Source organism: Sciurus vulgaris (genome assembly GCF_902686455.1).
Source record: "Sciurus vulgaris genome assembly, chromosome: 18".
Taxonomy (NCBI): domain Eukaryota; kingdom Metazoa; phylum Chordata; class Mammalia; order Rodentia; family Sciuridae; genus Sciurus; species Sciurus vulgaris.
In genome coordinates, this window is record NC_136479.1 from 10,896,674 (window position 1) to 10,919,765 (window position 23,092).

The following is a 23,092-nucleotide window of genomic DNA, read 5'->3' on the forward strand; positions in this document are numbered from 1 at the left end:
CTGGATCTTAAGGAGGTCAGGAGATCCCAGCTGATACTTGGGTAACATAAATAATAAAATCTCTGAAAAAGCACCATAGCAGAGAGCGTGCCAGGAGCCCCAGGAACACAGTTAAACAGATGCGGTGTTGTTGAAGCTGATTTACAGGCAGACCAATCTAGGAAAGGCATCTGAGTGGAGCCACAGACTTGGAAGATGGATGAGATGGGAAGTGGCAAGACAAAAAGGCAGAAGCTAGAAAACTGCTGGTGCCTGCGGCCTGTCTCAAGAATGGCCCTGAAGGACAACAGCGAAGGAGAATCCTCCAGTGTTCAGAACCCTGAGTAGGACATTCAGGTACCCACTTTGCATGGACCCCAAGAATTTCTGAGTTATACCACTTCATGGGCAGTTGCTAATGCTTTGGATGGTTAGGTTCTTGTAAAGAACAGATGTGGGAGCTGGGGTTGTGGCTCAGTGTTAGAGCACTTGCCTAGCATGTGTGAGGCACTGGGTTCTATTCTCAGCACCACATATAAATAAATGAATCAAATAAAGGTCCATCAACAACTAAAAAAAATTTTTTTAAATAAAAAATTAAAAAAAAAAAAGAACAGATGTGACTGGTGACAAGGCCGATAGAAGGGATATATGGATGGACATCCTGGAATAGGCTCAGAATGATGCAGGTGGGACATGAGTCCACAGCAGAGAAGGTTGCCAATAAGCTGGACGTCCCAGCCTCTTTCCCAGCCTCCCAGTACTTGTTCAATGGGTCCAAGTGCAAACTGACCAGGGTACAGGCATGGAGACCACACGTGGGTTCAACAGCAAGGCTAACTGGATGCCTAAGCTGCCAACAGCAGACACCACGGCTGAAGCTCAGTCCCATTCCCCAGAGGAACAGCCGGTCACCTAGTGGCAGGATGAGCACCTTGGGCTCCTTCCATCGCAGAGGGGCAGAGATTCATTCTCACTGTAGCAGATACAGGCTCTGGGTGGGAGTCTACATTCTCCACATTGTTCCTGCCAGCACCACCATCCAAGGACTCACAGAATGCTTCACTCGATGTCATTGCATTTCCCTGATCGAGAAATGCATCTCAGGAAATATCTCTACTTCTTCAGCTGAGATCCGAGGAACAGGGAATGGTGGTAGAAGAAGCAATGCAAGACATCTGCACACTCTTGGTCAGTTAGAAGTAAGGATGTAGCAACTATCAACATCACCTTCTTTGATGGGGGTATGTGTGTGTGTGTACATGTGTGTGTGTGTGTTGTTTTGTTATGTTCTAATCTCCTTCTCTCTTTTCTTCTTCCTCTAGTATCTTATACAAATATTCTTAGTAGCCCTTAGATTTACAGTTTAATCCTCAAGTAACAGAATATTCCAATGGGACTGGAATGGATTTTGGAGAGAAATTAGCATAACCCAAACATGGGTACCAGGACTACTGGGAATTTGAGTCTTCTCATTTGGAGCAGGGGTGAGGATGTCTTTGCTTGAATGAAGGATAGCTGTATGTTGCTAGGTGGAAGCACAGAGTTGTGTTCTTGGTTGACATTCAAAAAATGCATATAAGAACGTGAACGAATACTGACTAGCCAAAGTGGGTTCTGCCAGTTTCAAAGCTATTGCATTTCAACCTCAAGCCCACACTTCCATGCTCGGCTTTGGCACGTTGAAGCCACCTTTCTCCTTCATGGCTACTTCCCATTACACTCTGCTACCAAGGAAACCAGAAGGCTGGAGGGGGATGTGCTATACTCCTCCTCCTTGTTGTGTCCTGCTTCTCTCAGGGTCGCTCAGCAAAGCCTTTCTGGCTCAGCACTGGTGGCTCATTCCAGAAATGCTAGCTGGCTATGGTTTGCAGGTTTTTTTCAATACTCACAGAACCAGCTCATTTGCCATCACTTCTTTATATACAAAAGGAGTCGGTAAACATTTTCTGGAAAGGGCTAGATGGTAAAGATTTTGGTCTGCTGATCACAGTCTCTGATGCAACAACTTCACTCTGCCATTGACAATACTTGAATGTACAGATGTAGCTGTGTTCCAATAAAACTTTATTTACAAAAAAAAAATAGGCAATAGACTGGATTTCACCCACCCGTATTAAATTATTTCTGTCGAAATAACTAGTATGGTATTCTGGATCCTGACTGATACAGCAGGAATGAGCCTATGTCCTGGTCAACTAGAGTCACATCCTAATGAAGTGTTCTCACCCCAAGTCAGAACAATCAGAGCCAGTAAGACTCAGAGGAGGGATGGTTGTTGCTGGTACCGGAAGAGCTGTTCTTATCCACTGGACTCAAAGATAAAAAGGTGATTTTTATCTACTAATAGATAGTCTACCTGAGAGGAAAGTTCAATGGAGAGAATATGAGACCTTATTCTGATGAGATCATTGAAACCCTACATCCAGTCATTGGCTCATGGTTTTAATAAGAGCCAATGTGCAAGGCCCTGGCTTTGACTCCAGGCATAGCCAAAAATTATCTAGGAACCAATAGATTATCTTTTCCTTCAGCATGTTGGCTTCAATTTCTTATTGCTTGGAACTGAAGGAATCCTAACAAACACAGAGGCTCACAGGTAGACATGAAAACACCAGAAGGAAAACCTCTTAGATTGTACCCCTCATTTAACAAACGTGCATGGAGTGCCTGAGTTTGTCAGAACAGAAAATAGTAGATGATTTCAGAAAAATGCCATTGGTCTTGCATCGTGTTGCATTTTTATCGAGATACACTGTTTAAGTGTTTTAATCAAAGCTTCAGCTCTTAGATAGCCTGATGATTACAAATCTAAATCCGTCAATTCCGGTGCTCAGGGAGCTCAGCTTTTGCCTTGTATTCATTCTGCTGCATTTCTGTTCCCAGCCCCATTCCTATGTTCAGAGGCTGTGGACACTCTCCTGCCCCCCAGGACTGGGAGGTGTCGCTGGCTTTGCACCCCGCTGGTACATTCAGAAGCACAGGGCGTGTGGCACCTCCCACAACCATGGATCCATGACGAAGTCATCAAGCTTCTGTCCCCCTGTTCTCTCCAGATCATGGCAGGCACTGCCTGCTTTCCAAATACCCATTTCCATTTCCCCTCCTTCCTTAGTAACAGGACTCCATTATAAAACGCTGAATTTCTCAGGCTCTCATTCAGTTAGATATGGCATGTGACTAAGTTCTGTCCAGTGAGATAAAAATACACAAATTATATATAATTTTTGGACTAGATATTTCAAAAGGAGCTACTTGGGCTGGAAGAAATGCCATTACAACCTTCCTGCTGTCCAGAACGCAAATGCAGTGGCTGGTGCTCTGGCAGCTGTCTTGGACTAAGAGGCTACCTCGAGAATGGAAGTCATAAAGTGAGCACAGAAATCTGAAGAAATGGAATTCTCTGATGACGTTAGATCTCTGGCACAGACTTTCCCTTCGGCATCTTCATATCTCGAAAGACCCCTCTGTAGATTGCTCGAGCCACTGTTTTAGGAAATAGTGGTTTCTGTTACTTGCAGTCAAATGCGATTCCTGTTTCAAAATCTGCCAACTCCCTCTGTGGCTTCAGTGCTAGACCAGAAGTCCAGATATCTTTGCCAGGTCCCTGTTCTCAGTCTGGAGTAAAGGACATTTTGTCCAAACCCTCATCTCATCAGTAAGTGTAGGATTTCTAAACAGGAGGAAGGGAAGAGACAGATCTTCCATAAACCCTGCCTGAGGCAAGGAGCACAAAGCCAAGTTGCTGATTAGATGAAGGTGAGGAGAGAGAAAATCTGGGAGATAACAAAAGGAAAAGAAAATTTTATAAAATAGAGCCCATCTCAAAAACGCCAGCCAGCACATGATCATTGAGCAGGGTTAGCAAACGTCCTCCAAAAACATTGATATTTTCTTCTCTTTCGAAAATAAAAAATAAAAACCCAAGCAATAATTTCTGCAAGATAATACTTCTGCAAGGAGCTGGAAGTTTCCAGCTAATAAACACTGCCAATTGAGAAATTCATAATACATGAAAGGAACCCCGAAGGCCATGAAATCAGATGGATTTGGAATAATACCATAAGCCTTGTTGTGAAGAAAAATAGTTGTCAAGTTGATCTTTGAAGTAAAGAAAATAATGAAAGCAAGGGAACGCGGTCTAAGAAAATTAAAATGGATTATCGTCCCCAAAATGGGATGATTAAGTATGCTAACACACACAGAATTCTGTTCTCTGCCCCAAGGCCTTGCGCATAATAATTTGTTCTTTGTTTTAGAAAACTTGGGATTGTTTGGAAGTGTTTTCAATGATTAAGGAGCCGAGATGTGTAGGATAACAAATGAAGCAACAGAAGTTTCATATTTCAGCGTGAATTGGGCCTGACTTAAAAGTCAGACTGAGCTTCTCATCAACACATGAAATGGAGAGAAAGCTTAGAAATAATATTAATCATTAATACGGGAGGACTTAAGGTTATGAATTCTTCAAGGGTTTCAGAAAATCTGCAGGAATTTTCCAGAGCACACTGAGAAACTGCAAGTTTTTTTTTTTTTTTTTTTTTTTTCTTTCCCTCAGGTCATTTTAAGGAAATATTTAAAATAATCTCAAGGTTAAAATCACGTAAAGGAAGGAACATGGAATTGAGTTACTACTGTATAAACCGCTCCAGAAAACAAATAGCATTAAGTGATTTGTTTTTTAGTCACTAACAATAGTATGGTAACTGTTGACCTGTGGTTTTATTCAATGCTGGGTCACTGGAAGCTGTTGTGCTGGCTCAGAGGTTCATTTTACCAGTCGCTCTTTAGTCCGATAAATGAGTGGCCTGGGCAGTGAGGCCCTACGGTCCATTTCCCTTCGTAGCTTAATTCTCAGATCGATAGCTAACCGAGTCCAGATTTTGCTTTAGCACATTTCAGCACCTTTTTTTACGAAGCAAAAAAGGATGAATAGAGTTTGAATCAATACCATGGAAACCTTCTCAAGAAGAAAAGAGGAAATCCAGATTTCCAAGGGAATATATGAATCCGCATTGTTTCGTCTGTCCATCTCCTTTTAAGTAACCGCACCAGCTCCAGATCTCAGGTAGGAATTAGTTATCAAGATCCTTCAGATGAAATGCAAAATACTCACGTGAAGTCGCAAGACTACCTCAGCTGTGATGGAACAGAGCACAGATCAATCTGCCAGGCGGTAAATGCTACGCCCTTTCCAAAGCCCAGGGCTTTCCAAAGTCCTATTATCACACTCCTTTGTGCCTAGTTCAGGGATGTTCCAAGCAGTGGAGAGAGGGAGGGAGGGAGGCAGGAAGGGAAAGTCAGTTCAGAAGTTCATTTTCACGCTTCAGAAAGTGAAATGAAGATTTGACAACTATCAAATTAATTTGATCTGGGTGAACAACTCAAATGGATCTTTTTCATCTAAAAATAACTCACTCTGGGACTTGGCTTGGTACGGTGTTCTCAAAATGTGGTCCCTGCACCAGCAGCACCCAGGGAAACGTGTTAGAAATGCAGATTCTAAGGGTCACTCTGATACTGGTCTTGAAGATCAAGATTGGGTTCTTGTTCCCACAGTGTGGAAGATAAAGCACCCGAGAAACACTGAGACAAGGTCAGAAGTAAATTTTACTTAAGAAACGGAGGAGAGAGAGAGGGAGGGAGAGAGGAAGAGAGAGAGAGTGAATCCTCTGGAGAGGAGGGGACCCAGAGCTGGCACCCATGGGATTGGGGGTGTCCTGCTTTTTGTAGACTTTGGGTTTCCTTTCTTCTCTTGCCCCCTTCTCCTCTTAAGGTGACTACACAACCAAGGAAAAGAGCTGTCCAGGGGGTGACTGCTTGTACTGGAAAATTCGATCCTTCCCCTTGCCCCAGAGGTGTTAGCAACCACTTGGTGGGGAAGTGCTAACCACCCATTTCCTTTTCTTTGATAATCAGCTACCTGTCCTTGGCCTCCTCAACTCCAGCACTACAGAATGGCAAGCTCTGGGGGTGGGTCCCAGCACTCTGAGTCCTCCCAAGACCTCCTGGTGATTCCAACACAGCTGCAGACTGAGCTCTCTTGAACTGGCTGAGCAGGAATTCAGGAGACCCCCTGACCTGGCTGAAGGTTGCACAAGTTATCTCACCTTCTGAGCCTGAATTCCTAGATCAGTTAGAATAAAGAAAACGAGTCCTTGGCAAGACTGCCAAGATACAGAAAAACAAAGGAGACTGAGACAGTCAGAGATCAGCAGAGACCGGAGAACACAAGGATGCCATGCAGAGCGCTGCTGCAGGCACCATCTTGAAGCCCAAAGAGAATATTAATGGGAAAACTAAACAAATCCAAATAAATCTGGAAATTGGTTAACAGCAGCTTACAATGCCAGTTGCTCGGTTTAGACTAAGGCCCCATGGTGATGGAAGGTGTCGACCCTGGGGAAACAAATGTGGCATGCTGTGACTCTCTGAACCCCTGGGCACATCTTTGTCCATCTAAAACTATTCCACATAGTTCTCCACATGTGAGACGTAGGAACCACTTTACCTACCATTCACAGATACTGTGCTGATTAAAATACTACCATCATAAGGAGCTCAGCACATGGCAGATACCCAGTGGAGAAGGTCTGGAACTGCCCTGGCTTCACCTTGGGCTACAGGCATCTTTTCTCCCATGGGTGCCTTTCAGCAAAACCAGCATAGGGAATACAGTCAGCGTAGGGAATACAGTCAGCGTAGGGAATACAGTCAGCGTAGGGAATACAGTCAGCGTAGGGAATACAGTCAGTGTACGGAATACAGTCAGTGTAGGGAATACAGTTGACGCAGCAACTTTCTATCTATTCCTTCTTTCTCTCCCCATTCCACTGCCTCCTCCCAAGCAGAGAACTGCAGATGCCCTCTGGCAATGCTATGGCGACTTCCTAGTGGCTTGGACCAGGACGTCAACAGCCCAGTGGGGAACAGCTGTTTGCCTCCTGAATGTCAAGTCTCTCCTCTGAAAGAGCACCCTTCATCGGCTCTGCTTGCTTTGAGAATTAATACTGTGCAATGTTCTCTCTTCAGCCTTCCATCCTCCACATCCAGCCTTCCTTTGCAGGCGATAGATGGAAGGGAATGCCGGATTACAGCTGAAAGTCACCTAGTTGGGGCCACTTCCTTTAGTTCCCATTTGATTGTCCAGATCGCTATGCAGGAAGCACCTTTCCGTTTTCTTTCCTGCTGGCCTTTGGCCTTGTTTCGTAAGTGGGTGGTGAAAGGAATTGAATGTGTCTCCTCCTACTTCCTTGAGGAGCCTAGCGGGAGGCGGCACACCACGATCATTCGAGAGGCACTTTTTCCCCGGTTTACAAGTGTGTTTCATAGATCTAACCCTTGTTCCTCATTTGTAATCTTTCCGAGGTGGACTAGCTGAATAAATTCAATGCCCAGGAGGTGCACATTTGTCACCGAAAGGTGACAGCAAAAGCACTGTCTGAGTGAAAAAGCAGGAGGAGGAAGAGAGGGAAAGACAACCTGAGGGTGTTTCATTCCCCACTGCAGAGTAAGCACAGTGAGGCACCCTGGAGAATGCACTGTGAGGAGAGGCGCAGGGACAAGGGCCGCAAGGACCCACACCCCAGATGTTTCCCTCTGCTGCTGTTTGTTTTGTTTTTAGCCTGTCCGTTCTTTCTAGGCCACCATAGTGAAAATTTACACCCAAAGCAGACACTGATGTATCACTGAGCCAGAGTAAACATGACCTCTTTCCAGACAGCACCCCTCCCCTCCCCGCCACCGGGCTCTCTCTAAAAGGAATGAAGTGTCCCATGCGGCCAAGGACTTCAGTGCAGCTGTCCCAGAACCTGTGTGCCCATGCATCTACCCACTCAGAATGAAGTTTTCAGCAAAGTTCAGCCAGGAGTGACGTTTCTGAATTAAGGAGTAGACTCAGAGCTGGTGACAGGGCATTTCCTTCTAAACCAAAAAAATAAAAGAGCAAGGAATTTACAAAACAAAATATTCTCCTTTCTAGCCTTCCTTACACCTTTCTACCAGAAGCTCAGCTCCTCACAGCACAGGAAAGATCATATCTCCCTGTTGCCCTGGCAACTGGCACAAGCCAGGCGCCGAGGAGCATCCCTAATAACAGCCCACAGCCCACATGTACCGAGAGCTGTGTCTCATCACCAAGTGATTTTCATGCAATAACTCACTAAATCCTCCAGCAAACTCTAGAAAGTGGAGACTACTGTTGTACTACTATAGATGAGGAAACAGATGCCCCGGGAGGTGAAGGGAGTGGCCAGAAACACACCTGGGGTGACGGAGGTGGGAGTCTGGGTGCATCCTTCCCCAGCAGGCCTGCGCCGTGCTCCAGTAATGGAGTGTGGAGCTATGGGTGAACCGAGATGAGGAGAGGAAGGTAAACCCCCAGCATGCTGGGAAGAAACAAATCAATGTCTGCACAAAGCAAGCATCAGACAGCAGTCGAATGCTGACTCAAAAGAAGAGTCTTTTAAAAAATCTTTTTGTCTATTTGTTTGATCCATATAACAAGAGGGAAATTAAAACTACCCAAAACTCAGGCTGGGTACAACAACTACAGGAAATCCATCGTTTTTCCTTTGATATCAAGCAAATTAATGGATTTGAACGATGACAAACTCCACAAGCATCACTAGGTGACGGAGTGGTATTCTGAGTCCCAAACCCGTCACCCTGTGCACTTGCTGCCTGCCTATCAGTATGCTCTCCTTCTCCTGCCCGTTCAGGAAGTCTCCTCTCACCCTGAAGACCCAACTGAGACACCACCTGCTTGATGAGGGTTTCCCCAACTCCCTCCTCTTGCTTCCAAAGGACTCTGATGTTAGCTCCTGGGTTGCGTTCTTACGGCTTCATGGTGCAAGGATCCAACTCAAAGGCCACAGGTCAAACATGAATAAACAAAGTGGGTGGCACACAGTAGGGAGCGGTGGGGGTTGGGACAGGAAAGGGTTGGCCTTACCAAGGGGAAGAGCCGTGGCTTCTCCACCCAATTAGTGTCACACTGAGTGCTGGCCCCATGCTGCCAAATCTGAAGTACTTCAAGGAAAACTGGTAATCTATATTTATGTCGGGAAATACCTTGATTTTCAAATTTGGCACCTGGGTTTTTTAAATGTTTAAAAACTGCACAAGCCACAAATAACCTCTACCACTGATTACATACTTATGTGCCCGCTTCTGAAACGAAATGCCAAGCCCCTTAGAGGTTTGAAAGACGTTAGGAGCATTCAAATCATGGCTCTGCCACTTGCCAGGCTGAGTGGTATTCAGTGCATTACTTAAAGCCTTATGAAGGGTGTTCCTCATAAATTTGGGGAATGATGATGCCTACACCCTGGAGTTGTTAGGGGAAGTCCATGAGCTAGTATGTGTGAAGTGCGTACAATGGTGCTCAGCAGACGCAAATGCTCAGTAAGAGTAGTCGTCACCATCACCACCATCACCACCACCATCATCATCATCACCATTATCACCATCACCACCATCATCACCACCATCACCACCATCACCATCATCACCATCATCACCATTACCATCATCACCACCATCACCATCACCACCATCATCACCACCATCACCATCATCACCATTATCACCATTACCACCATCACCACCATCACCATCATCACCATCATCACCATTACCATCATCATCACCATCACCATCATCATCACCACCATCACCATCATCACCATCACCACCATCACCATCACCATCATCACCATCACCACCATCACCATCACCACCATCACCATCACCATCATCACCATCATCACCACCACCACCACCACCATCATCATCACCATCATCACCATCATCACCATTATCACCATTACCACCACCACCACCATCACCATCATCATCACCATCACCACCATCATCATCACCACCATCATCATCACCACCACCATCATCATCATCACCATCACCACCATCATCATCACCATCACCATCATCACCACCATCACCACCATCACCATCATCACCATTATCACCAATATCACCATCACCACCATCACCACCATCACCATCATCATCACCATCATCACCATCACCATCACCACCATCACCATCACTACCATGACCATCATCACCACCACCATCACCATCACCATCACCACCATCACCATCATCACCATCACCACCATCACCCTCATCACCATTATCACCATCACCACCATCACCACCAGCACCATCATCACCATCACCACCATCACCATCATCACCATTATCACCATCACCACCATCACCACCAGCACCATTATCACCATTATCACCATCACCACCATCACCACCATCACCATCATCACCATCATCACCATTATCACCACCACCACCATCACCATCATCATCACCATCACCACCATCATCATCACCACCATCATCATCACCACCACCATCATCATCATCACCATCACCACCATCATCATCATCACCATCACCATCATCACCACCATCACCACCATCACCATCATCACCATTATCACCATTTCCATCATCACCCTCATCACCATTATCACCATTATCACCATCACCACCATCACCACCATCACCACCATCACCATCACCATCATCACCACCACCATCACCATCACCATCATCACCATCACCATCATCACCACCACCATCACCATCACCATCATCACCATCACCACCAGCACCATCATCACCATCACCACCATCACCCTCATCACCATTATCACCATTATCACCATCACCACCAGCACCATCATCACCATCACCACCATCACCATCATCACCATTATCACCATCACCACCATCACCACCAGCACCATTATCACCATCACCACCATCACCACCATCACCATCACCATCATCACCACCATCATCACCATCACCACCATCACCACCATCACCATCACCACCGTCACCATCATCACCACCATCACCATCATCACCACCATCACCATCACCACCATCACCACCATCACCATCACCATCATCACCATTATCACCATTATCACCATCACCACCATCACCATTATCACCATTATCACCATCACCACCATCACCACCAGCACCATCATCACCATCACCACCATCACCATTATCACCATCACCACCATCACCACCATCACCATCATCACCATTATCACCATCACCACCATCACCATCATCACCACCATCACCATCACCATCATCACCACCACCATCACCATCACCATCACCACCATCACCATCACCATCATCACCATCACCATCACCACCATCACCATCACCATCACCACCATCACCATCACCACCATCACCATCACCATCACCACCATCACCATCACCATCATCACCACCACCATCACCATCACCATCATCACCATCACCATCACCACCATCACCATCATCACCATCACCACCATCACCCTCATCACCATTATCACCATTATCACCATCACCACCATCACCACCATCACCACCACCACCATCACCATTATCACCATCATCACCATCACCACCACCACCATCATCACCATTATCACCATCACCATCATCACCATCATCACCATTATCACCATCACCATCATCACCATCATCACCATTATCACCATCACCATCATCACCATCACCATCACCACCATCACCATCACCATCATCACCATCACCATCATCACCATTATCACCATCACCATCATCACCATCACCACCACCACCATCATCACCATTGTCACCATTGCCACCATCACCATCATCACCACCATCACCACCATCACCACCATCACCATTATCACCATTATCACCATCACCACCACCACCATCATCACCATTATCACCATCACCATCATCACCATCACCATCATCACCATTATCACCATCACCATCATCACCATCACCATCACCACCATCACCATCACCACTGTTGACATGGTCATCACTGTCACCATCGCTGTCACTGCAGTCATCCATGTCCACAGCAGTAGTTGTCATCATTAACATCAACATCATTGTCATCGTTGCCATCATCATCTTTATGTCCCCGGTACCCAGCACAATGCCAGGCTCACAACTGTTGGATAAGCAAAGTTTATTAAACTGAAGGGTATCTGTATTCCCATGAAGGATAAATTAAAATACTGAAACACTTAGGCAGTTAGCAAACTTCAAATATGACAGATGCTTTTCAGTCTCCTTAAAGCTTCCAAGACAGGTTAGCTCTATGGTCAGGTGTATGTCCTGATAATCGAGTGGGAACACATTTGTTAAACAGTACTATCTCTGGAACATGGACCTGTTGTTATAACTCTCCTGACACATCTACCTGCAGGTGACCTGAGTGTTAACAGCAATGTGCCTGGGTAAAATACTAACCTTCAGACTCCCTCACAGCCCAGCATGGTTCTGTGATGCAGTTTTGAGATACAGATGGACATCTGGGAAGCTGCCTCTTCCTAAAGCAAAAATTCTCAAGGAAAAGAGTTCTTTTGCCCCTCACCTTTTCTTCTTCCTTCCTGAAACGTAGAAAGAACACCTGGAAGTACAGCAGCCACATTGAGACCATGAGGACAAAAACCACATACACAAAAAGTTGCAGAACAAGATGACAGGAGCCTGGTTCTTGAACAACTTCCTTGAGCAACTGTACAGTTAGTTCTGCTATAATCCTTCTACTGAACTGTTCCAGTGTGACCAATATCATAGGGAGCAATTTGAGTGTAGGACAAAGTTCACTTTTCTACACATAATTTTATCCACGAGAACACTAACTGAATACAGTATGCTGCACTCAGCTGAACTCAGCAGTGTAGAACCCCAGACATCTACCACCTACTTCAGTACACTGTTACGAGTTCATCTTTATCTGCTATTACAAATTTCCATCTGATTTCAGATAATCTCTTTCCACCACTTCAAATCATTTATTAGCTACAAATACTCATTTTCACAAGAAAACTTAAGGTTTTTTTCAGGATAAAGTGCCATATTTATTGAAGTATTCATGTATTTTTTTCACTATTTATCATGTATGCACATATGTTCCTGGATTTACTGAATTTCCACCTTTTGCTAAGGCATCCCTTAGGAAGCTGTGGGGCTTGGTCCCCAGCTACATTTTCCCCATGAACTTACGGTTCCTGTTGTGCAATTTTTCATACCCAGTGAGTGTAGCACAAAGGTCCCCTCACTGCAGAACTGACTGGCTGAACAATGTCCAGGTAGTCTAAGCAGACCAGTCACTTACTCTCCAACTCAGAGGTCTTCGTCTTAACCAATGGTGCCCTAGAGAAGCAGGAGGAGGATGGAGTCCTGGGAGCCACAGTGGAAAGAAGAAAACCATGTTTTTCATATCCGCCATTGTGTCTTCCCCGCCAGCTGCACCCGCCTCGCTTCCAGACCCTCTGGCTTTCCCACCTGCCAGCCAATCCAGACATGGGTGCAAGGGTAACCAGGATGGCCCCTGACTGGTCAAGTGAAGGAGTTACTCGTCAAGAGGCAGAGCTCCTGATACTCAGAAAAGCCTGGATGGCTTCAGAGGCACCAGGGAGCCAAGGAAGGTGCCCATGAGCAGACAGAGCAGATGGCCCTCAGAGTCCTGGAGAAACAAAGCCTGATTAGTCTCTGAGGGGAATGAGGAAGGACAGGGGCAGCTCCCTCTGGCGGCTCCCAGAGAGGCAGCAGGGAGGTGGGGCGTGCTGAGCTCCTTCTGAGCGATGGACGTGTTTGCCTCGTCCCCAGCCCCACGTGTGGCCTCTGGTCTGATGCACATCATCTCCTGGAGAGCAGAGTGGCAGAAGCCTAACCCCACAGAGACCACTTCCCAGAGCTGTGCAGGGCATGGAACCACCCAGCTGCCGCACGCCCTGCCCTACAGTCGACGCTTAGAATCTTCATGGGAGCTGGAAAGGGGAGGGTGTGGCGGGCAGGAGCACACCCTCACCACTCGGCTGGAATGTGAATGACCTCACAGTGACCAGTCCGACTAGTCAATAAAAATTGGAAAACAGCTGCTTGGGGAAGAAGGTCAACAAAAAGGTTTAAGAGACCCAGATTCTCAACTGTAATGATAGAAAATCAGTGACTACAGTTTCAAATATATTTGATAAGTTAAAAAGCAAAATCATCATATGCATATCGTTTAGATACACGGAAGATGGACATTCTTACCAGCAGTCTTCAATCCTGTCAAGGACAGCCTCCTATCAAGGACCCTCCTCCAGTGGTGCACCTGCATACCCCCATGACGAGGCCCCCGCTCCTTCTGCTGCAACTGTTTGGTGTCTATCACTTTCCTCACATCTGGAATTGGCTCCCCTTTTTCCCCTCCTGCCACAAACCTTCCCCAGGCAAAGTTAACCACTTCACCCTCTGGCTTCCATAAAACGGTGCTCAATCCTCAACTTAGCAGCCGCTGACACCTCTGGAACACCTCATCATGGTGGCCACGTGTTGGCCCTGGGAAGTGTGGGTAAAGCAAGAGAAGCCAGTCGCAGCCACGGGGGCCATGCCACACACCGGTTCAGAATGCCCGGGAGCAACCTCTTTCCACTAGAGCTGCTGACACTAGAGAGCACAGACCTGGATCTGCTCACAGCGTCCTGTCCCCAGTGACAGAAACCCGGTTGGAGGTCACTACAGAAGACAGCCTAGCGGGGACAGAAACATTTTTTTTTCTTTGTATAAGAAAATTCAAGTGTAGAGTTTAGTGGCATTTAATGCTGTCACCTTGCTGTGCCACCATCACTACTGCCTAGTGCCAGCACTTTCACCACCCCAGGGGAACCTACCGACCAGCACACAGTAACTCCCCGTTCTGCCCCTCCCACGGGTCCTTGGGAGCCTCTGATGGACTGTCTCCATGAATAGTCCATCTCAATATTCCTCATGGTTGGAATTACACCATGTTGGGCCTTTTGTTGGTTTATTTCACTCATCAGTGTTTTTAAGGACTGTTACGGTCTGGATCTGAAGTGTCCCCCCAAAGGCTGGGGTGTTCAGAGACAGGGTTTTTGGGTAAATGATTGGCTCATGAGTGCTCTGATCTTACCGATGGATTAATCCACTGATGGACTCACAATCTGATGGCATTATTGGGAGGTGGTGGACAGTGCAGGAGGTGGGACTCAGTTGAAGGGAGCAGGTTATTGGGGGTATTCCCTTGGGAACTATATTTTGTCCCTGAACTCTACCTTGCATGGGAGTGCATGTGTTCTCTCTCTCCCTCTCCCTCCCTCCCTCTCACCCTCTCTCCCTGTCCTTCCTGGCTACCATGAGGTGAGCAGCTTTTCTCTACCATGCCCTTCTACCATGATGTTCTGCTTTACCCCAAGCCAAATGGAGCCAACCAACCACAGATCGGAACTTCGGAAATCATAGCCAACATAAATCTTTCCTCCTGTAAGTTGGTTTTTCTCAGGTATTTTGTCTTAGTGATGAAAAGCTGACCAACACAAGGACCATCCATGTTTTAACCTGTATTAGAACTTCATTACTTTTTGTGGTTAAGTAATATTCCATTGTATGTCTATAACAAGCCATGTATATCCATCCATCTGTTGATAGACACTTAGTTATTTCTACCTTTTAGCTATGAACAGTGGTATGTGAATATCTGTATGAGTCCTGTTTTCAATTCCTCAGGGTATATATCTACAGTAGAATTTGTGGTTCATATGGAAATTCTGTTTAGCTTTCTGAGAAGCCACCGATCTGTCTTCCACAGCTACTACTGAATTTCACATTGCCATCAATAATGCACAGTGATTTCCAGTTCTTCACAATCTCACCATGTTTTACTTTGTTGTTGCTGCTGCTGTTGACCTAGTGGGTGTGCAATTGTTTCATTATGGTTTTGGTTTGCATTTCCTACTGACTAATGACACTGAACATCTTTTCACGTGCTCACTGGCCATCCGTATTTCTTCTCTGAAGAAACATCTATTCAAGTGCTTTGCCCATTTTTCAACTGGGTTGTTGGAAAGACACATTCTGGATGATATCTCTAAGCCCCCAGATCCAGTTGGACCCCCAAGTCCTACCCTGTCCAGTTACAGGAGTTAATAAATTTCCTTTTCTGAGTAAGCCATGTTCGGTGGGTCTCCATAACTCACCAGCAAATCGGCCAAGTATGGGACAACAAACCTGGATTCAGACCCACTGCCACATCACCTGCTAGTGGCCTATAGGATGAATTGCTCCTAAGACGTGTTTACTTCAACCAGGACCTTGTTGTTGCTGTTGTTTAATCAACCACCAGCTTTATAAAAACTGGGCACTTCAATTAAAATCTGATGAATGGCAATGAGCAGGGCAGAGCGGGAGTGGCCTCACACAGGTTCGGGTCCTGCAGTTCATTAGAATCATTCCCTGCTGGTTCCTGCAGCCTTTGAAGTTTGCCATCCCTGACTTGAAAGATGTGTGGATTTCTCCCAGTCCCTCACTCCCAGTCTTCTCAATGGTTAAAATGAGAATGAAAATACTAATCCATACTTTGAAGGCTACTATGTGGTGTAGGCATCAAAAACTAATCATTATTATTATTATTATTTCTATTTTTATTACCATTGCTATTGAGGACTGTTGATGTGGAAGACAAATTCTTGGGGGATGGCCCCTGTCCTCCCACCTCCTGACCATCACACCTCTGTGTTTTCCCTCCCCTTAAGTAAGGGCATGGCCTGCGACTTGCCTCTAGCCAACAGAGTGTGGCTCACGCTGATGGGATGCACCTCATTCACTGATGGCACTCTCGAGAGGCAGCACCCATCTTGCTGGAGCCTCCCGTTGGCTGGCTTTGGAGGAATAAATGGTCATGCTGGGAGCTACCCCGAAAGGAGCTGCAGGTGGCCTCTGGAAACAGGGTGAGATGCAGAAGCCTTAGTTCCCACAGCGGGAACTCGATTCTGCCAATGGCCTGTGCTCTTAGAAACAGACCCTTCCCAGTTCCTCTTAGGATGGAACGTCCCGGCTGCACCTGACCACAGCCTTGCAGAGGACCCAGTCGCACACCTCCAGAGAAGCTGACCAGAGAAGCTGTGAGCTAACAAGTACAAGCTGCTGTAAGCTCTGAGTCTGTGGTGACATCTCCACATGGCAAAAGACAGCTAGTACAGCCATGAGTGTGTAAGTAGCAGGAAGAGTGCGGATAAGAGCCGGCCCAGATGAAGGCAGAAAAAAGCAGGGGGACTGGAAGTCGACTCCTGTGAATACTAAACGGCCATCAGTCACACAGCCAAAGCCCCAAAAGGCTTCATTCTCCCATTTTCCAAGGACAATTCACCTCCTCACTGCTTCTGCCCAAATGAATGCTGTTTTGACTCAAAGTTTCGTGCAAATGGGTCATCCCACGACCAAGGATGGATGATCCCAGGACAGGAGACCAGAGAAGATCCAGTGGAGCCTAACCAAGGTGCTGATCAAACCAGTATTTGGGGTCTGACTTACAATAAAACACCCAGCTGAGCGCTGAAGTGCCTTGCTGGAGAAAGAAACGGGAGGAGAGAGGCCCTCTCTTGCAGCTGCTGTGGAAACACGTGTGGAGCTGTATGTGCAGAGATTAATGGCTCCTCACAGCCATAAATACATTTTTTTCTCTTCAATGAGTCCTGGGGGATGAGAATCTGGTTATAATTGGATGTGTTGCAATATTGCTTTTCACTTACAATTACAGCACCGAGAAAATTAAAAGGAATAGCATAAGGCTCGAGTGTAGGGTGACTGGGAATGGTGCTCCTCAGTATGCCCCACGACACAGCTCCTCCCAGCCTCCTGCCCCTGCTCTGTGCAGCACCTGCAATGCAGGGAAGGGGCACCCTGGGACCAGGTAACACTGGGACATCGGCTGACTTTCAAAACAGGGCAAATTCATTCAGCTTCTGCCCTGTGCTCTGCCTGTCTCCAACAGTTTTTGACATTATTCTCCAAATTAAGGAATGAAGAGGAAAATGAAACTCTAACTTCTCCTCCTGGACCTCTGCTGCATCGCCGCTCAGTTCCCAGTGGAGAGGCCAGTCTTTTCCCGGAACTGTGCCCTTGCTTGTTACCATGGCATGATCTCTGTCAATGCGTTTACAAAAGAGAAAAGTGTCAGAAGAAATGCTACACGGCCATCGCCACACTGGTGATGAGCCACAGGTACTACAGTGGTCCAGCAAGATCACAGTGAGGCAGGAAATTCCCACCTTCAGTGACGTGGCTGTCATAGCGTCTCGGCCTGACTCTGCTCATGAGCTTACGGCGATGCTGCCAGTCACCCGTGAGTGCAACACGTGCGGCTGTGCCCGTGCATGACGACAGTGGTGGTGTGGCACTCGTATACGTGTGCTGTGCTTGTGCCACGTGATTCCGCAGCAGCCTCCTGTCCAGCACGCCTCTTGACTGTGAATTATTTTACCGCAGCCCAGGAGCAATCCGCTATGTGACCTGTGTTTGGGCGTGCACACATGTGTGCGTAGTAGGCTGTATCAGCCAGGTTAGTGTAAGTACCCTCTGGGACGCCTGCACAATGATAGCCTCACCTACTGATGCATTTCCCAGAACACATCCCTGTCACTGAGTGACCTGTGACTGTACCTAAAATGCACTGCAATTAGTGTCCCGTGCACAGTAGGTGCTTAATAAATGGGGCACTTTCTTCACTCCTCCCTCAGCCTTCATGGCGTTCCCCACCTTTTGACCCGGCCTCTCTCACTCACTAAAGTGCTTCAGGGTGGGTCCCAGGCTGATGCAGCAGCTCCCAGCGGGGAGCGTGGTCCCTGTCCAGCGGCAGCAGCAGCAGTAGCAGCACCGAGATTTTCAGGCAAACTCCCAGCCGCCCCCCGCTGCAGAGCTGCTGAGTCTGAAGCTCCCAGGGTAGGACCAGCAAGGATGGAGGGTGATAACCTCCATTCTAATCCCTCCGCTGCATCCTCTAGTGCCTGAAGGATCATACATGTCGATTTCCTTTACCACAAACTCTGGACTCATTGGAATTATTTTTTAAAAAAACAGAGGATCCGTTGACAGAGTTCAGAAATCGATTACAGAGACTTCTCTTGCTTCATGGATGCTACACGAGGACTTAGCACATTTCAAATACCACTTATTGATGAATTACTCTCCAGCTCTGCTCTGGATCCTTCCTGTCTATACAGACCTGCTTTTCAGAGATGTTGTGGCAGATGGTCAACAGCTGGCTCTCTGGGGACACAAAGTCACTCTAGTTGGCTCCAGATCTCCACGGCTGCTTCCCAACAGGGACTAACCTTCCTCAGGATGGCAGAGCCTGTTCAACTTCTGCGCACCTCTTCAAGCCACTCACCCTGCCTGCAGCTGGGGCAAGATCCCCCCAAGCCTCAGGGGAGTGGGTCACCTGGCTCTCTCACAGCAGCTCTGCGCCTCTGTTTGCACCACACAAACTGCTCTGCCTCTCCGAACTTCAGCTGATTCACCTATAAAATGAGAGCTACTCTCAGAAGGATTCAGACTGAATAAGATGATGTACCTAAGAATTCCTGTCTGGTGCCTCGGAGATACTAGGTGATCAATAAACGAGACATTCTCTGCATCTCATTCCAAGTGTCTTGAGCCCAAAGGTTCAAGTGCAGCCCTGGCTCTCAAATCAGCCCTTGAAGAGCTCCCCTGCCAATCACCTCCTGCTCCCAACCCTGGCCCAGAGCAATGATGCTGCAGGGTTGGGTGGGCCCCAAGACGGGTGGCCCAGCCCCGCATGGTGGCTGTGATATGGGTCCCGCTGCCACGCCCTGGAGCATTCAGGCAGACTTCTCTCCCACGAGAGGCACTTGGCAGTCAGAGGGCCACTCTCCCTCCTGGCAGTCCTCCTTGGCAGAAGAAGAGCCAAATCCAAGCTCGTCGCCCACATCCAGAATCACAAGTGCCCAGAATAACAGCCAGTACCATTTCCCAGGGGAGAAGAGTATGAAATCGATGAATCCTGCTCTCATGCTGCACTGAGGAGGGTTTAAATGCATTTGTTCATCTGACTATTCACTGATCACATTCTTTGAATATAATATACTTTAATGACATTTTTCTTTTCTGCACACATAATATTTTAAGGCCATAAAATTTTGTGATAAATAATGACTCTTCTAATAAACCATCATCAGTGACTCCCTTGAAGAATTTCTAGAAAATGACTTCTCAATGAAGTTATGATGTGGCTTTGTCTAGTGACATCAATTATGTCTGAGGCAGGACAGTGTTGTCTGCGCTGGGTATTCACATACCTTCGAAGACAGACATTAAGAAAAAAGCGTCTGGCGAATGAATTTTCACTTGACATCCTGCTCACAGCAAGGTCTCTTTACAGAGACCCTGCCAAATTATGCTTAACTGATGAATGTAAAAACTTATATTTAATTTATAAACATTACTGAGCCCCCTTATTAACCCACAGCTCATGCAGTCCCACACCCAAGATAAATAAGAAGCCAGCAAAGCCAGAAACCTCCAAACATCCTGAGGAAGTGACGGTGCTCTTCAGCCTAATTAGTGGCAGCCACAAAATAAATCCAGAGCAGAGCTGGAAAGAAGAGGCCAGGACGCTGGGAGGCAGTTCACACGTCTGAGAAAATAACTCCCTGGAGTTTAAGCAGAACTTAGCCAAGTCTGTTGCAATGTGTACCAAGTTTTAAAAGCAGAGCTGATTATCTGAGAGATCAAGACTCCACTGTAGGGAACCCCAGATGAATCGGTCTACTACTGCCACAAGAACACTGCATGACGAATTTTGTACGTTCAGTCAAGGTACCAGCACGCTCACAAGGCTGCGGGCTGGCCGTGGTGTGACTGATCCTGGCTGTCAACCTCCGCACCTCCACTCCAGGCCATGGGTTCAGTTCAAGTTCACGTCACAGCCCAAGTTCAGGGACCAGTAGCCTGGTGGTCACTAGAACACGGGAGGACAAGCCAGCTCCACAAGCACAGCGCAAGCCTCTGCTCACAGTACAAGCTCCGATGTTCTCTGGCCAGAGCTAAGGGTGTGGGCAAGGTCAGAGTGCAATCAGTGGGGAAGACAGGGCAGCAGAGTGACTGCACATCAGACACCCCAGGACCGCCCAGTCTCACATTCATTACCACCCACCAAGCAGCCTTTTAAGACTTTTTTCCTCATCTCCCCTCCATCACAAAAATGGTATCACCGCAAATGTATTTTACGTGAGTTTTTCCCTGTATTTATATCTGTGCTTTATGAATACTAAAGGGTAGGGTTGTTTTGTTTTGTTGTTTACACACACCCCCTCTGAGAAGTATGAACCCTGTGAAGAATGCAGGGGAGGCACCTTGCCAGACAGGAAGCAGGCCACTCGTCCTTTTAAACCCATTGTCACTTTGGGGCCCAACTCCTCCGCATGGTGGAAAGGATCGACTGGATCACAGAGGTTGGACCCGAGTTCCCCCACCCCCTGCTTGCTCCCAGTGTCTTTGGTCAGGGATCTGAGGTGCTCCTATGACTGGGTCCTCACAATGAGGTGCACCACATCAGTTTGAAGAAATGATCTTATTTTATGCACAGAATGCAGCCTGGGTACTGACACCTTCGCCCAAATTTGGCTCAAACAATTAGCAAATCGAGCAGCATGGATCCTACAGCGGCCACCCAGATCCCCTGCAGCAGGAGTGTCATATCCTATTAGGGTAATGACAGTTTGCAGCTATCTTTACAGCATCCTACAAATGCCTATTGTTGATATTACTAGCTTAATGCTGCTGCTTAATTCCTCCTTAATGAAAACACTGCAGTTTTTCACATTAATTACCATAGTGATTAATGACTACCTTTTGTCTACAAGCACATCACAGTTTTAAATAGTGAAAGATGTCTCTGCTTCAATTAGGAATCGTGTCCATCAGCAGGTGACAAATCCCTAAAAGATAATCATGACTTAAACAAATTAGAAACATGTTTTTCTCACACATGAAAAAAGTCCAGCAGTATAGACAGGTTGAGGCTAGAAACAGATGCACATCATGACATTAACTTCTGTTGTCTACCCCCAACATAAGACCTCCATCTTCAATATTGCCTCATGGCCACAAAATGGCTGCTCGAGCTGCAGAGAGCATATCCATGTATCAGAGAGGAAAAAGAAGAAAGGGTAGGAGGGCAAAACAGTATGCTTCCCAGTTTAGTTATTTACAGTTTTTTATGCAATTAACGTTATTTCTATGTGCCATCTAGAATTATTCCTTGTACCATAAGAGGCGTGTATTGCACATGTTCACCAGTACATGGGTGCAGGTTGGTTGTCCGGTAATCTGCGTGTTCTAAAACACTTCTCTTTCCTTCTTGCACTTTCCTCATTCCCCCCAAGACCGCTACCATCACACCAGTACTATTTTGACAGAAGGAACATTCAGTATTAGAAAGAAAAGTTTAAAGTACCCATAGATAGGACTTTTCTTCAAGTTGGAAAAGGAAAAGCATCTAAAGACATCGGTCTAGAGCCAAAGCAAGACCTCTCCTGGGCCCTCCTCCCTGCTCTGAATCGGCTGCACAACCTCAGGGCTGCAGTCCTCCCAAAAAACCTCTCCCCTGGATCTCTGTTTAAATCTTCCCAGCTCCCTGGGAGAAAAGGAAGAAGACTCCCCATCTTCCTAAAACGAAAGCCCTTCCGTCCCTGGATACATCCCCTCTCCCAGCTTGCAAAGTCTCTGAGTCAATCTGCAACCACAGGAAAGACTGCTAAATCACCTACTGACGTTCTCTTCCTCTGTTCTCTACTGTAAGAACTCCAATTTTACATGGTGGGGCACTGTGACTAGAAAAGGAGTACTTCCTGGCCTCACATGCCACTAGAGGTAGTCAGTGTTTTATGAGCAAAAGTTGTTTGGTGGATTTTTCAGGGAATTTCGTTAAAGAAGCCTGACCCAGCTGCAGGATATACCTTTTTCCTATTCCCTTGCCTCCTAATTCCTGTCCGGAAGAGCTAAGGTGATTTCAGGAACCCCAGCAACCATGTCACACCATGAAGCACTCTGACCATGAAAGCTGACCTTTTCATGGGGCAAACTGTATGAAGCCTGAATTTCTGATGAACATCAAGCCACCCTAATCAGTTCTAAACTATACATATATTCTATAAATGAGAAGAAGAAACATTTCCCTTATTTAAGTCACTTGTTTTCTTTTGTATACAACTGAACTTTATCCTAACCAATACAGCAATCC

General features: G+C 46.7%; 2 protein-coding genes across 2 annotated transcripts in view; one reads left to right on the plus strand and one right to left on the minus strand.

Moving 5' to 3' along the window:
* The window catches only part of LOC306649528 (zinc finger protein 638-like), a gene marked incomplete at both ends in the record, with an annotated part of 62,655 nt that extends 43,955 nt beyond the window's left edge, over positions 1-18,700 (plus strand). The window contains 1 exon segment of the mRNA XM_079120536.1: positions 18,640-18,700. Within this exon segment, the coding sequence (XP_078976662.1) occupies positions 18,640-18,700 (61 nt within the window).
* PARN (poly(A)-specific ribonuclease) overlaps positions 17,754-23,092 on the minus strand; it is a 578,557-nt gene continuing 573,218 nt past the window's right edge. The window contains exon 25 of the transcript XR_013760652.1: positions 17,754-17,765. The gene's annotated coding sequence lies outside the window, so the exon portion shown is untranslated. The remainder of the gene's footprint in view (positions 17,766-23,092) is intronic.